Source organism: Pempheris klunzingeri, chromosome 24 (genome assembly GCF_042242105.1).
Source record: "Pempheris klunzingeri isolate RE-2024b chromosome 24, fPemKlu1.hap1, whole genome shotgun sequence".
NCBI classification, from domain to species: Eukaryota; Metazoa; Chordata; class Actinopteri; order Acropomatiformes; family Pempheridae; genus Pempheris; species Pempheris klunzingeri.
The window spans coordinates 11,050,218-11,066,680 of record NC_092035.1 but is presented as its reverse complement, the minus strand read 5'-3'; the positions used below and the strand labels follow the sequence as shown (position 1 = coordinate 11,066,680).

Here is a 16,463-nt window from a genome sequence, read left to right as displayed (position 1 = left end):
CCAGCTGGTCCACACACAGCTGTTTTCATGGAGATTTCAGCTGTGACAGGCCTGTGAAAGGCCTCCGGAAATGCAGCCTTTACTTGGGCACCGTAAGTGTCAGAGCTTTGGCGTGTGGACCAGTGGACAGAGGAGGGTCTCCTGAACACATACGTGTAATTTGAGGTCTCTAACTTGTGAGGTGAGAGCTCTGACGCAGGTTAGAAAAGTGGTTGCGTCTGCCTCCCTCCTCAGCTTTGTGCAGCCATTTAACATGGCACTTGAGGCGGCAGTTGGTCTCACTCCCCGTCGCTTGGAGGCTCGTAGCGGGAGCTGCGTGCGTTTCTGTGGGTCCAAAGTCACACCATCGCGACCGGGCCGAGCAGGCCTACGTTTTGATGTATAAATCATGACTCTGAGTGACACGCTGTGGGCGTGGGAGCGAGTTGTTCCCGAAATTTTCAGACGATTTTTCTCTCCCTCTCCACTCTAGCGATGATATCACCCACTCTAGCCCCGAACATTCCACCACACACACACTAATGTTAAATCTGAAAACGGAGCGAAAAACTTTTTTTTTTTGAACGGCGACCGTGGTGAAACGGTGAATGCCACGACCGGGGTTGAATGGTGTACTGACAGAGGTCGAGATGATGAACGTTTTACAGGTTAAATGGAGTTTCTGGCTGAACGTATGAGGGAGCTGTGAGGGCTTGAAGTTTGATGACGAAATGTGACTTTTGAACATTTTTCCCATTCATTTTCTATGGGAGATTTGGCGCACGTTTTGGCGCGTTGCGCCAAAACGTGCTTTCCGATTACTTAGAAAAGTCATAGCGCACCATTCCCGATTGAGACGCACGTTTTCCTGTTTGAACGGTTTTCCTATCTTGTAAGCTCTGGTAGGAGAAGTGAGCCAAAAAAGCAGGCACCGGAATAATAATAATAATAAAGTACAACAACATATGTTGTGTATGCTTTCAGCATACACACCAATAAAGTCGAAGAACATATGTTGTGAATGCTTTCAGCATTCACACCAATAAAGTCGAAGAACATATGTTGTGAATGCTTTCAGCATTCACACCAATAAAGTCGAAGAACATATGTTGTGAATGCTTTCAGCATTCACACCAATAAACGTCTGTTTGTTCAATTATCACCACTTTTAACATCTGCTCATGAAATTAAAAAACCTGACTGTGACTGAAGTTCAGCAGTGGCCAACTTTTCTCAGCCCACAAGCTTGTTAACGGAGCTGCATGTGGTTGCTTCGCTCTATGAAAAAGGAAAGGATTATCGTGACTCATTGATTGTGCTGATGCATTTCAGAGCACTTTAACAGTGGTTTGGACACTGCAGAGCTTATCCCCCCCCCCCCAGCACCACCACCTTTATCATTACAGAAAATGGCAAGTGTGACAATATGGAAAATTGCTGCAAAACAAAAGAAATATACTCAACAAAATGTGAACCTAAATCAAATAAACAACAGGGGGTTGAAATTAGCAAAGTCAGCAATGAAAGCAAAGCATGGATGTGTGGAGGCCTTGAAATGTGCCAAAATGAAAAGAAAGAAATGGGGAATGACAGCTGAGGGAAAAGTTGAGCTCACCAGCAAGCTTCATATCCTGGTGGGTCCAGGTGAGCTAGATCAGCTGATGATTCCCCAGAGCGGCCATTTGCTACAACCAGAAGCACACACAAGAAAACTGACTCAAATGCTTGACATGAGGCAAACAGATGGTAAAAAAAAAAGGTGCAGTTTATTGTTTAACATGATTAACAAAGACAAGGCATCAAAAACAGACACAATCCAAAAACTTTATACTGGAAAATACTAATAATAATACTCTAACACTCTCACCAAGGTGTAACACTGACTAGGATGTTGGAACGCTCAACAGAAGGGCACAAGATGATCTGGCACAGGACCGGGGACGACGCAGACAATATATACACCGGGGAGGGGGGCACAGGTGGAAACAATCAGGGTGGGCCGACAATCACAAGAGCAGGAAGTCAAGGGGCCTGAAACGAGAGGGAGAAGCTGAACGCCACAATAAAACAAACACATAACGCGTGAATTAAACTTAACAAACTCGATTAAACACAACACCATTGGCCTCCTGAATTTAATCTGGACACTGTGGAAGGTATGTATGGAAATTCTGAACATTTCTCCAACAAAATAAGTAAATAAAGTAAAAAAAAGACATTTAACAAGTCGATTAAACTGCACAAAAACATCCAAAAGGCCATAAATACTTTGAATACAATTTCAGGTTTTCATCAAAAATGGCTCATTTTGCCGCCACATCTGAAAAGACACAGAAACACCGGTGAGCACAACAGCCGGGAGAAATCTTTTTTGACCACCAACTTTGTCACTCTGACTAATGGTGTGTGCAATGCGAAGCTTATTTCACCCCACTTCCAGCCTCTAAAAAGCCCAATTCATTACCAAAATGACAGCAGGAGGGCAACAGAGCGGCTTAGTGCGCAGAGAGGTTGTCCTGGAAAGTCACAGGTTAAATGCTTTTAGCAGCCAGCATGTCCATCAAAGTGTCCTTGAGCAAGACACCAAAGTCCTTTCCAATTACATTTTTTGCTAAAGTAAAAATCTGGGATCCTTACCTTTTGATTTGACAGATTTTATGTCCGCAGGTGAGGCCGTGGAGCCGTTGCCTGAGCAGGGCGTCAGTGAGATCCCGGCCATCCGGAAGCCCAGTAAAGAGACCACCTGGCTGGGACCCAAAGAGAGTGCTGTACGCCAGCACAGGCAGGAGATGAAGACCAAGATGAAGACCAACAAGGTGGAAGAGGTGAAACCTACACGGCCCAAACAGGTGAGGCACGGCAGAGTGTCGGAGCTATTGGAAAGCTTGGAAAGCCAGTAGTACATGAGTGATAACTCGTAGTATTGTGATGCCTAAACTTAAAATCACTAGTGTAGTCCTGTTGATAGATCCATCTGTAACTCCAGTGCCACAACTTTGAGTCTATAATATATAATGTCCATTTTAGCTTCTTGTGCTGTGAGAAGAATGAAGAACTTTTAAATTACAGCAGACATAAAGAACCATACAGCTTATAGGGTCCTTGTATTTCATTTGTGTTCTGTATTATGGATGTTTTGAGAGCAACATTGACGAAGAAACAAGATTTAATTTGACGGGTTACGTCTGTTCTGACACCCCGTCAAGAATTAATGTCATTACTTTTTGCCACTTTGCTGGGAGTTTGGATCAATGTTATAGTTGCAACCCAGACCAGGACAGTGAATTAAAATCCTCTAATATGAGCAGCACTTTGGAATTAAGCACAAAGTACTGTGTCGGTAATAAGTGCTGTGTTTTGTTGTGAGCAACATGATACTCTGCAATACATCCCACCAGTCCCACCTCCCTCTGGATGTTTGGATGCTGCACTGAGAAGTTTTTTACTGCCATATATGAATATCATTCAAAGAACAGTTAATGCTCGAACCTGTTGATAAGTAGTGAATTCATTCCAAAGCCCGAGAGGGAAATACTGTAAAGACCAAATAATAATTTTAAGAGGATTAGAACAGTCGTGGCACAAAGAAAAGGCTTTTTTTTTTCCTCAGTTCATTTTTCTTCCATTCAACACTCCCACCAACCACTGCCCTTTAATCAAAAGGCAGATATTTACTGACCTTAAATACACCTGACCTGCTCTGTATCCCAGAAATGGGACTTATGTGTGAACCCTAACTAGCGCTGTGGTATTTTCCATCTGCCATAAAAATCACTTAAAGGTTATTGCTCTACCAGAATCTTAGAAGTGTCATAACAAGATGTTTGGCTCTGTCAAATAGTGAGGTAAACCTGAGGTCACTGGCAGGAGTTATTCATTACTGGCAAGAGAACATGATTCATTTGCTCATTACAGAAATCCCTTTAGCTTTATTGTGTGTGTGTGTGTGTGTGTGTGTGTGTGTGTGCCTTTTATATGAGATTTTATGTAACAAGTCAAAAATGTGCTGATTGTCTTGTAAACACATCTCGGTGTTGATGTCTCCTTGTAGTTCCTAGTTAATAGTTGTTTGAATCACATTCACAAATTGGAAAAACTTTAATTTCTGCACACAAAAGTTCAAGAATCATTTGTAGAGAACATTTTTTGCCGCAGGCCAACCACGTTTTACTCATCTCTCCCAGAAGCCCGGTGACTGTAACACACCCGAATGCTGTGATACGGGCCTGTGTACATGACTGGTGTTGTTGGTTTTGCTGTTTTCAAGACTCAGTGTCAGCAGGAGCTCGACCAGATCCTGGAGCGGATATCCAAGATGCCCTTCAGAGATAACCGAGGTCCCCTGGAAGACTTGTATGCCCTGCACATCCCCAACTGTGACAAGAGGGGGCAGTATAACCTCAAACAGGTGACTCCAGGCATTTTGGGGAGGAGGGTGATGGGCGGGGAGGGTGTAACCATCTGATAATGTCCAAGTATTTAGAGGAGGAAAGGTGGGGAAAGCATCTTAACCACAGATTCAACAGAAATGTATTGTATATTGTATTTTGACGACACAAAGCCATTGAATCACATGTCGGCCTCTTTAAATACTATATTTTCAGACATTTGTCAGGCTAAAGTGACTTTTTGTCACTTTGTCTCCTACTACATCCCTGATAATGAATGAAAAATCATTTTTATAGCATTCACGTTTGTTAAAACTCTTATTTTAATATATTTATTCAAATACAGGTGCTTATGCAAAAGAAAGGGGATCTAATTAAAACACATGCACCGCAAAACTGATTACAAACACGTCTGATGTATATTTTTGCACAAACCTTGGCCCATACGTTAACCTTCCTCCAGTAAATCATGAAAATTGGTTCAGTAGTTTTTCCATAATCCTGCTGACAAACAAACGGCACCAATAACATGACCGAAACTACAACACAGCATTTTGTGTTTCAGTGCAAGATGTCTCTCCACGGTCAGAGGGGCGAGTGCTGGTGCGTCAACCCGCACACCGGCCGACCTATCCCATCAGCCCCCACCGTGAGGGGAGACCCCAACTGCAGCCAGTACCTCAGAGAGCTGGAGCTGGAGCTCCCTGACATGGCCCAGATATAGTGTGGCATGAAACAACAACAAAAAAAAAAAACTGTAAAGTACTTGGGAACAAAGAACATCTGAGTAAGCTATATATTATCTTTCTGTGTGTATGTGTCTCTAGTTCATTTGATGACAGTGACATTTGAAATCGTAACCACCAAAAAGGATTAAATGATAGAATCCAGCTTGCTGCGTAGGATGTAACTGCAGATTATTCTTAGGAGAAGTAAAGATAAGACTTCTTTTCCCTTGTAGATATTCAGTAGGTGTCAGCTGGAGTGTCGGTGACTTTGCTTTACTAATTGTGACTTTGCTCAGATTTGCTCTGTTATCAGTGTTTTGTACTGTATGTGTTGAAAAATGAAAAGCCTTCAACATATTTGGTGTTTTTAGGTGTGTTTTTGTGTCCTAGCTTGCAGACTACTGTTACGCCTCATTAACAGATAACGCCATTAAAATGATAATAAATTCAATTTGTGCCTGCCTGTGTTTTAATCTGGAGACACTAGAAATTCAGTGCACTTGAACCAAAGTTGTTTTGAATGGTTTTTTAAATAAAGTTTTTTAAAAAGTCAGTAGCATACATCATCTGGGGACCATGCACGTCTGTGCAAAATTTAATGGCAGACCATCCAACAGTCGAACAGACATATTTCTGACTACAGAAAACCACAGCGAGTACGATTTTGTGCAAAATGTCGCCGTGCTGCCCTCTATGGGTCGGATCTTTCAAAACATGCCTCACCTTTGGCCCCCACTGAGTACGCGTTATGTCACAGTAAGCAGTTTTGCAGATGGAAACAACCTGCATGGAGAAGCGCATGACTGTCTACAACAGTTGCAAGGTCATAGAGATAGCAAGCCACGAGAAAACACAACCACTGACTCAACACTTTACCATCTTTGCAGAGCTCACGCATGCAAGACAACAGTGCAGATATGTATTTTTGTGAGTACATGAACTTTATTTAAATAGTGATTCGTCATTACAAAAAAAAAAACGAGTACATCAATTACACGCCTGATAAATATTTCACATTAATCTTTTTACTTTTTTTTAACTGAGATTCTGAAATGTTCAAAGTGTCACTGTGTCGTGTTTACATGTGTGCTAGAATCAGCATGAGAGAGGTGTTTTAATTGGGAAGAATTGACCGCTGAGCCCCTGTCAATGCTCTCCAGATATCACAATGTGGTGATTCAGCATCAGGAATGTCTGAGATAGTAAGAGTCATTAATTGAACATCAAGATTATAACAACAGGAAAAGGATCTTAAGCAACTTTGTAACTACAGAACAAAAAAAAGGTTGTCCTCTGGCAGTGTAGATTCAGCGGCGCTTGACCGGGAGATCATGAAAAATCTTTGTCAGCATCCAACTGAAAACTAAAACTCAACAGAAGGTCTTTCAGACCACATCCACACTCAAAGTTTCTCCTCTTGTGCTGGAGTGTCCCTCATTCAACAACACAATGGGTCCACATGCAAATCAAAATTCAAAGTGGCGTGGGGCAGAAGGCACTTGAATTTACATACAAACTCGGCGACCTTGCTCTTCGCAGGGGAAAGGACCCGATAAACCCCGAGAGCAAGTCACCGTCAGCTGGCAGATTTGCATGTGTGGTGGCAGTGAAGACCCCCACACATGGAAACACAAACAACACGGGGCCTTTGCATTCGATTTGTGTGTGAAGGGAAATGCACGGCGCCACATTTGTTGGACAGTAGCTTGGGTAGGCTAGGCTTGTGAAAATTTAAACCAGAGCTTTTTGGAGTTGAGAACTATAAGGGCATGGCACGTACAGTACAGTACACACACACACACATACGGACACACTCGGGAGCATGCACACACACACACACACACACACGCTGTACAAACATTTACAAACAGTGGACGCAGTTGTCTGCTTTGAAAAGTGTTAAATATTGAATCTTTTACACTACCCTACAGTATTCTTGAATATAATCGTACTATGGGTCTGTGTGAGTTTAGAGCAAGATATTCAGTGAGCACCAACATCAAAAAGAGAAAAATTAAAAAACGCTGCTAGTTAGACATGAATCCAACCATGAGACTACACTAAGGGCCAGAATATCACTTTATAAGGGATTGATTCATCAAATAGTGCCAGAATAATAAGCTACAGTTACGGCAAAGTGCACTGCGAGGAGAGCTGAACGCTGTCGGCAATTTGCGAACTTAATCATTTTTTTTGCACGGATTAAACAAAAAAATATAGAACATGTTCATTTGTGAGCTTCGGGGGTGCTGGTAGGTGGATTTTGTGGCTCTAGATTCATAAGAGGTCAGTACCCTCTGCAAGAAAACAAAAGAGTTTATTTCCAAAAGTGTCCTAAACAACCTCATGAGCTGGTTTTCTCGTTTGATGCCAACATTATATACACTCCTACTTTCCCCTTTTTACTTGCTTGGCACAGAAGCCTCCTGTTAAGTGACAACAGGCTGGTGGCAGTTATTTGATGTAGAAAACGAATGCATCTTTACATTAGGACGTCGTTCACACAATTAACATTTAGGAAAACATTGCTGATTTAGATGCAAAGTGACTCACTCTTCCATAATAACTAATAACTTTTTCATGTCGTGTCATTTCATGTTGATCAAACAAAAAAAAAAAGAACAAAAGTGAGAAAAAAATATTGATTTTTTAGCCACATGTAAAATATGTCTTGTCTTAGAATTTCTAGGAGTAACTTTAGCAATAGACTCATAAGTACACAACATATTGTCAGTATCATACAAATATATATAATCCTCTATTATCTATGGATATAAAGAGGTGAGGCGGTAGCTAACCTCAGACATAGTACACAGTCAGTGGGGAGCCAGAGTTAAGACCTACATGTGCGGATTTTCACCCAAGCAAGCTTTTCAGTTCAGCTTCCCTCAAAAACAAAAATAGCACAGTCCATCACACCTGACCATATATATATAAGTGTTTGTGCCATATTTTCCTGATTTGGCAGTCATTAAGTGTGCTAGCTTGATTGGCAGGTTTTAAGGAGAACGGGGCTCAAAGAGTTCACTCTCATTCGTTGCTGTTGCTGCTGCTGTCGAGGTCTTTGCACTGCAGGTCTCCTCCGGCGTAGTTGATGCCGGGGATCTTCACGCCAAAGCGGTCGACGCACCAGCAGATCCCCCTCCTCCGACCACGGGACGGCTTACACTGCAGGTAAAGGGTTAACAGAAAACGATGAGACGCTGGCTTGTCATCATTTCTTATTGTATTTCTGATTTACTGTGCAATTAAAAGGTTTGTGTCAAACACTAAATGCTGATGGGATGCAACCCATGTCTGACTTGTTCATTGAATTAATGACATGACAAAAAGATGTATCCATACCTGTTTGCGCTTGAAGAAACCCTTCTTGTCACAGTTGGGGATGTACAGAGAGAGAGCCAAGACCCTAGAAGTGTCCTTCATGCTCTGAATGAGATTATCCAGTCTTCTCCTGCAGGGCCCCTACACACACAAGCACAGGTATGAGTGTTTGCATGGTCTCAGTGTGTGTTTGTGCACCAGAGTTAAAGATTAAGGCTCAAAATGTCCTGGAAATTTGTAAAATACCCTACAAATCAATAATAACAAGGCGAGAAATACCTCTACTAATGAGGACTTTAGTCATTTGGCATTTCACTCAGTTCACACCATGTTGTCACATGTGAAAGTGTCCCTGCAGGGCATCTTGGCTGATTTGTCAGAACTGGTTTCTTTATAAAGCTGCAGCAGTAGGATGCACTATCTGAGATTTTGCTGATGTAAAGTAAAGCAAGCATCTGTTCTTTTGCCAATATCCAAACAAAATATGCTTCTGAAAACTTCCGTATGAGCTGAGTCACTCTTTGTAATCCCTGCTTCACTTACGAACTCAGGCTCCAGTTTATCCAGGCTGAGCGTGGAGAAGTCATGGTTGCTGGCGGGTCGCAGCCTGGCCAGCTGCTTCTGGCGGTCCTTGGCCAGCTTCATGGCCTGGGCCTTGCGACTGCTGATGTGGTCTCTTCCGTATAAGGGCACCTTGGTTTGGGGCAGCATCGACTCGGGGACGGGTAGCATGGCATCATCGTGAGATTCTCCGTCTGCCAGGGAGGCAAAAACAGACTCATTATTATCATGCATGTTTGAGATTTACTGAAAGTACCCTGTGGGCTTTTCTTGTAAACAGTAAGTTACATTTACATTCAGTGCTTCTCACCAAAACACACTGTGTGTATGCGCGAGGCCTGAAAAAAGTCTTTCTCTGAATAGTAATAATTTGCTCAGCTTTGGCGCGCTGCCACCAACAACTGTCATCATTGGAATATCATTAAACTGTGGGAAGCCAACAGGAATGTGCATAGTGTATTATATCACACGCATGCTTGTGCATGCACATATATGTACTTTTGCATGTGCTAGTAGAACATCAGATGCAAACAAAACAGGGACTCACTCATGAAGACACTGTTCTACAGCCCTAATCAACGGTGCCTTTAGGTCTCATTGGCAGTGCGCTGGAGTTTAATAAATAATAAATAAATAAATGTCTGCCAAACATATGCTATCAATTTTTTTTTAAAAGTCATATTTCAAAACAGGGTTTGCTTAAATAGTCATTCAAAACCCTCCCTTCCAGTTCTGCTATTGCTTAATACAATTTTAAATTGGCATAAAACCGCTAATTCACAGTTGAATTAGAGTTATTTGCACAGTCATGACACGGCACAAACACAAAGGCAAGAACAAGAATGTGGACCCAAAACGTCCCGCTGCCGTTAGCTAAAGCTCGATTCTTGCAGAATTACTATTATCACACAGCTGTTGGTCAGTAATTTACACCGGAACTTCACAAATTACAGACCTGCAAGATTAAAATAACCATTAATACCAATCATTACAAACAACTTAATGTCCACAGGTGTAATATTAGTCCTGTGCCAACAGGGCTTCAAAGCATTTTTCTGTCTACGTGACTATTTGAAAAAGGGTCTAAATCAAGAGCAGTATGATGGCTCCCACCTGGAAGTGTAGCTATTGGCTTGGCTTGAATTCAAAAGTAGAGCTAAACTCATTAGGGTGCAGCACATGAGTGCTGAATTCGTGAACGTCACAACTGGACATGATGATTTCACTGCACCAGCTAAATGCTTATTTAGCACAGTTAGTGGCTTCTGGCCAGTTTCAGATTGGATGTGTTGACATACGCAACAACATAGCCTACATTTACGGCAAGTTAGGCTGCCAGTTCGGGGTATATGTAGACCAGGGGTTTTAAAACTTTTATAGCCAGTGACCTAAATGAGATATTTAGTCTCACCCTGGCACCCGGGCCCATGAAAACATACTATTACACTTGTCATGTGGCAAGCCACCAGAAACAGCCGCAGCCCAGTTTGGGTCCCAACCCCCACAGAAGCCCTCATGTACATGCATCTTTCATCTGTGCAAAAACACAGCTCTTTTCTAAATTTTGGGGAGTCGCACACAGTTGCACACAAACCTCAGCGCTCGCCCCTCGCCCTTGTCCCACCCTCTATTCATGCAACCACAACGACCGTGTTGAGGCCAGAATGAGCGGCTGCGGCTTTCTTCCCCCCAAAGAACTTTAAACTGATATTTCACTTCATTTTATAGCTTTAAACATGCATTAGCCTTGTACAGTACGTGTCCTAAGCCACAGCTGGCCCATTTCCACTGCTGTGTCACGCACTTGTTTCCGTTTTTGGCAGATTGCAGATTCTGCATATAAACCCCTCCGTTTCTGCTCTGATGTGATCGCTAAGCTACTAAGCTAAATGGGTAGTGAAACAAGGTCACCGCCACATTGCAGATGATGCTTAAAACCTCCCAAGCCCCTCCACCCCCAGTGATGATAATGAAGATCACAATGATGTCACATAATGACAGGTTCTTGGAAAAAGAGAGGTTCCCCATCCTCCAGTTTCCTGCTGACACTGATTTTTTTTTTTCCCTCCAGAGAGAGCTGAAGCAGATCAGCAGCCAGTCTAAGTCCAATCAAGTCCTCACTTGCTAATCCTCCAGCTCGTCTAATCTGACCTGTGCTGACTGATCACGTCTTTCATTCGCTTTCTTCCTCTCCCTTTTCCTCATGTTTGAATTGTGAGACACGGTCATCCTGGAGAGCCAGATCCCTGCAGGAATTCATGACAAAAAAACTCCTTCCTTGCTTTGTTTCTGCCTTTGCACTTGACAAGGATTTGTCTTCCTCGCTTCATCTGTCAAATCGACATAAACAAATTTGAGACGATGTTGCAGAGTTACAACTATAGCCTGGGTATCATAGTGCTACATGCACTTACAAACAGGACAATTCTATTTTTAGCTTTTATCGAGTGACATTGAGAGCCATTGTTTGCTGATTTTTGACACATTGCAAATGTGCAAAATGCTCAAAATGCACACATGCCAAGTGGGGCATTAATGTAGCAGTGCAAATCACACTTTAAGTGTACTTAAAGATGTGTTAAAAATGCAGATACAACCTTTTTAGCAACTCCCACTACATTTCTTGTATTTACAGTATGCATGCATACACCTTTTTGGCTCATTTTGTACGTCTACTCAAGTGTCTGTAAAATGTGATTTTTGTACAAGGTGTGCATGTGGGTTTTGTTTAATTTATGTATTGAGAGAGTGCCCAGCAGGAGATGTGGAGTTAATGGAGAAGCTGGCTGACGGGCAGACAGATGGGGGGATCAGTAACCCACGCTCAGCCTGCATTCTGCTGAATCACTGCACAGCCTGGGCCTGCCTGCAGCGCCGAGACGGAGAGAGGGAGGGAGAGGAGGAGGGAGAGGAGCGGGGTGACAGATGAAGAGACCAGGGTGGGACTAACGAAGAGTGGTGGGAGGGAGCAAAGGGTGGTGTGGGAAAGGGAGGAAAAGGGAAGGAGAGATGAATAGAAGATTGGAGATTTTTTTTTTTTTTTGGGTTACACAACAATTTCTCCGATGCAGAACTGCTCCGAAGGCTGATAAATGTGTTAATCTGATTGAATGCAGCGCAACCAGAGGATTTTATTTGAGTGAAAAATGTAAATGGGATGGTAAAAATGGAAACCTGATCACACAAACAAAAAAAACTGCACAGTAAATGTCAGATTGATCCCAGGGAACAAGCTTATCTTTAGGGCTTATTTGAATGTGACACTGCTAAGTTTGCATGGTAATATTTCAATAGTTCCTCCTTCCTTATCTTCTGCTTTTTGTTATTGGACTTCAGTGTGACGTTACGTAGCCAGAAACACTGTGGTTCGTTGCCTCAGCCCACAGAGGTTTAACACAGCCAGCGACATTATTTATGTTTCCAGAGTAGCTTTGCTTATACTCTAAAAGTCCAATCTGCAGGAAAATAAAGCACGAGAGAGAATATGGAAAGGGTGAAACTGGGGACGGCGGGGGGGTGGAGAGGGTGGAAAAGCTGAAGAGGGACTGTAGCCAGGCAGGGAAAGAGGAGAAGAGGCAGTGTGGTGGGAGAGAATAGAGAGAGCGAGACAAAAAGATGGGTTAGGTGTGGGAAAAGGCACAGGTGGTGAATGAAGAGAGGTAGAGAGGTGCAGGGGAGCGGGCGAGAGAAAGGCGAAAAGACAAAAAGGGGGGAAAAAGAAAAGACAAGAAACTGTAAGGGAACGGAAAAAGGCAAACTATGATTTCACACCTTGAAGAGAGCGAGTGCAAAGGCCACAAGACGACGTTTCCCACAAAGCTCTCCACACAGTGACTGTCCCCGCACTGCCATTCAAAGGGAGCCAACAAGGAGCCTCGCCGAGCACCACCTGTAATCTTCTCCCTTGTTTTATGTCGGCTAAGGGGCCCCCCGAGGCGATGGGCCACTCACACGAAACCTACTGATTTACGGCTCGCGGGCCCCCCCACAAGCCTTTCAAACTGAGATGACAGGTTGATTGGCACTCGGCACCAATTGTTGACAGAGTTCACAGGGTCAAGGCGCACGGGGGCTTTTGAGTCGTGTGCCTTGGTAATGACAGGTGTCAGCCCGTCTTAAACAGGGTTGGGAGATGACCCACATCAGCCTCGCTGGCTCCCAAAGAGACAAGGAAACAAAGGAGGGCACCTAAACTCCCTTCACCCACTTTTTTTTTTAACCCCCACCCCAACAATTAGAAAATGTAGATTAATTGCATGCATGCTGGAGTGAAGTTTATGGAGGGTGTGAAATAATGTAATAGATTGTTGGACTGGTGATCACAGTCTGGTGGTCATTACTTCATCTTTTTTTCATTAACCACTGCATGTCTCTGTGTATGTGTCACTTGAGGGCTTCATTAAAATTCCTGCATTGACAAGGGAGGAGTAACATCTCCATCCAGCTGTTTGCTATTACATTGCACCAGAGCCCTTTAGATCTTAGGTTGGAGCATAATAATATTTGGCATGCAAAAGACACAGAGACACAATCAGAGCTGGTAGAAATATCACCTGAGGACTGAAATGATTGCTTTTATCAAGTAAAGTACAGCAAATTCAGTGTTGTAAGGGTCCTTTAAAGTTTTAGAGTCAAACATAATGGGAGGAAAGGAGTTAAAAGACAGTTTAGACAAACTCTAATGAATAAAGAATGAAGCTGTAACGCATTAATGACTCAATTAGTTCAGTTAATTAATGCTCCATGAAAGCCAGTGACCTGTTTCAGCGTCTGTGATCTGAATCAGTCATCTCTCCACAGGCCTACCTTTTGACGGATGCAGCAGTTTATACAACTTCTCGTTCCTGCACACCCCGCGGCCGTGCAGGAGCGCGTGCAGCGGCTTCTCCTCGCCGTTCTTGGGCAGGCAGCGGAGCCCGCGCGTGCACGGCCCGGTGTACACGCCGCACGGCTGGCCCTCTTCGAGCGCGCACGTCAGGCAGCAGCCGCAGCCGGGCTCCTTCACCAGCTGACAGCCCACCGGCACCGGCGGACACATGGACAGGGCCTTCTGATCGCACGGCTGGCACGGCACGTAGGACGAGCCGCAGCCGGTAATGCTCAGCAGGGGAACCACCAGGAAGGAAACACTCAACAGCATGGTGCGCTTCTCGGCTTTAAAGCAGGCTGTCGGACTGAAACCGCAACGACTATCAACTATATCTTGTGCTGAATCCTTTCTTTGCACAAGATTTGAGTCCGAACATCAGGGTGGTGTTGCATCCACAGGTGCCTTGCGCGCTCAAGTCCTAAATATCACCGCATCCGATGCACGCAATCCACAAAGTCACCCCGCTCCCTCTGCGCTGTCCTCCAACCTGAACAGTCAGCAATGAATTAAAAAAAAAAAAAAGACAAGACAGCACGTATCTCTCCCTTCAGTGATGCCCGGTGCCGTTTACGCGCAAGCTGTTCGTGTCCAAATGAGAAAGAAGGAGCCTGATACCCGCTGTCCTCTCTGTAGGATATTTAACCCGCACGGTTTGTGAGCAAAATGTATAATCTGTGGCTCTGAGCTTGCCTTTTAAAAAAGAAACTGCCAGAGGCGAAGCCTATAACGATGGGTATGTCAAACAACGTTTGCAGGGGGAGGCGCACTTGTCAACTTGGTCTGCGCTGCGATGCTGATTTCACAGGGCGGGTGCTGGCATGCCTCCAGATCTGCCAGATAGGAGACGATGCTCCTGAAGGCGACTGAATAAGACCCTGTGTCTCTCGCTGCAGAATGGCCCTTTAGTATTCGCAGGCTCTTGAACACAACATCATCATCATCATCATTATTATTATTTTAGTTGTTCAGCTCACGATTCTGGAAACTTAATTTAAATGGAGGTTATTTCAGTGGGGCCAGTGAACTTCCAAATCATGCTGTCGGATTTCTCAAGAGGGAAAAAAAAAAAAAAAAAAAGCAGTGTTAGAGTTTACAGACCTCACAGGGAGCATATTAAACAGCAAGCAGGACAACTTGGCAGAGAAAGAAGAAAATGGGACATAATTAACAGTATTCGTGTCATTTGCTGATTATCATGGGGAAATAATCTGCTTTGTAATGTGTTTTGGGGTCAACAAAACTCAGCGACCTATTTATTCTTTCAGATTTACGCTGCATTGCCAATAGATTTATTTCTTTTTATGTTCAGTGGAGAGATTATGACTGACAAAATATTTATTGTTGAGCGTGTTACTAGTCCCTTAATGTGATTTCTTTGCCGTCCAGATGAAAATGTAGTGATTCTTGCCTGTTCCCCTGGTCACAGAACCCATTAAAACAAATATAGACTCACTTAACGCTCTGCTCTTACTCAGAATGACATTTTTAGTGCTCGTGCACATATGAATGGGAGTTTTGTGGTCCAACTGTATGTTAATTATCTCCTATCTTCACATCTGTCACAGGATAGAAGCAGGCCCTCCATTTTGCTGTACACCAACATACAACACTTAGATTCCAAGTTTGATTACTTGACCCCGGAAAAATGGTGTTCGGGCTTGGGACTGGTTTCAAATCCGTGCAAGTTTGAGTGGAAAAAGCAAAAGTCCCAGATGCCGATATCCATCAAAATCCAAATACTTGTTCGACATAACCTCCTTGGAAGACACAGTCAGATACTCATGTTGACCGCAAACATGGTTTTCACTGTTCCCCTGTGGAGCTGCCAGATGGATACATACACCCCACTACACCCTAACATGTGTCATTTCTTCTTTCTTTGTCTATGCCTGAAACCTTTTAATGAAATTTGACCATATAATGGCACCAAATGCACTTATTATATAACGCAACTTGAGGGTTTCAAAGTTAAGGGTGGGGTCCTGCTCGTGAAAGAAGAACACTTTTATAATTCCCCTCAGATATCTTTGGGTTTCTCTCGTTTGCCAAAGTACTGTAGCTTTAAATATTTGTGTGATGCTGCCTTAACCATAACAAATGTATTCTCCGAAGATCTGCACAATGACTCGCTGTAAAAGGTCCAGATCGGGGCAAACTGCACTCAGACTGACCTTATTTTATGACTCGACGAGGTCAGCGTCCAGTGAGATAAGTGGTCAGCTCTCATGGAGCATAACCGAGTACAAAACACTCATAATTCACTTGATGTTTTGGCCGATACCAATAAATGTCTGAGGACTGTAGATGATCAGCATGTTTTTGTTTTTAGTAAACAGCAGAGTCCAGGAGGAGTTAATTCAATGCTTTTGACCCTGGTCATGTTCATCCTCTTGGACTATTTATGTGTGTAGTTTTCTGGATTATTTGGTTTTATGTACCTCTTTGTTAACATCCTGTTATCCTTCATCTTGATTTTACACTGTAAGTGGAGTTCTAGTGTCCCATGATGGGATTAATCCCATTTCAGATGTTGTAACGTCAGTCAGCGCTGAAACTGACCTTTAAAAAAAAAAAAAAGCCCACACTGATCAAAGCTTTTATCCCACTCCTGCA

At 43.4% G+C, this 16,463-nt stretch overlaps 2 protein-coding genes across 2 annotated transcripts in view; one reads left to right on the top strand and one right to left on the bottom strand.

Annotated features, from left to right (window-relative positions):
- Positions 1-5,486, top strand: part of igfbp2a (insulin-like growth factor binding protein 2a) — a 33,575-nt gene extending 28,089 nt beyond the window's left edge. The window contains exons 2-4 of the mRNA XM_070855561.1: positions 2,647-2,828; positions 4,247-4,387; positions 4,933-5,486. Of these exons, the coding sequence (XP_070711662.1) occupies positions 2,647-2,828; positions 4,247-4,387; positions 4,933-5,091 (482 nt within the window). The 3' untranslated portion in view covers positions 5,092-5,486. The remainder of the gene's footprint in view (positions 1-2,646; positions 2,829-4,246; positions 4,388-4,932) is intronic.
- A 192-nt stretch (positions 5,487-5,678) lies between these two features.
- On the bottom strand, positions 5,679-14,576 carry igfbp5a (insulin-like growth factor binding protein 5a). The gene is made up of 4 exons (XM_070855643.1): positions 13,787-14,576; positions 8,963-9,174; positions 8,441-8,560; positions 5,679-8,263 (listed from the first exon to the last, which is right to left on the bottom strand). Exons 1-4 carry the CDS (start codon positions 14,118-14,120, stop codon positions 8,126-8,128), a joined length of 804 nt encoding a protein of 267 aa, XP_070711744.1. The 5' UTR covers positions 14,121-14,576; the 3' UTR covers positions 5,679-8,125.
- Positions 14,577-16,463: the final 1,887 nt, after the last annotated feature.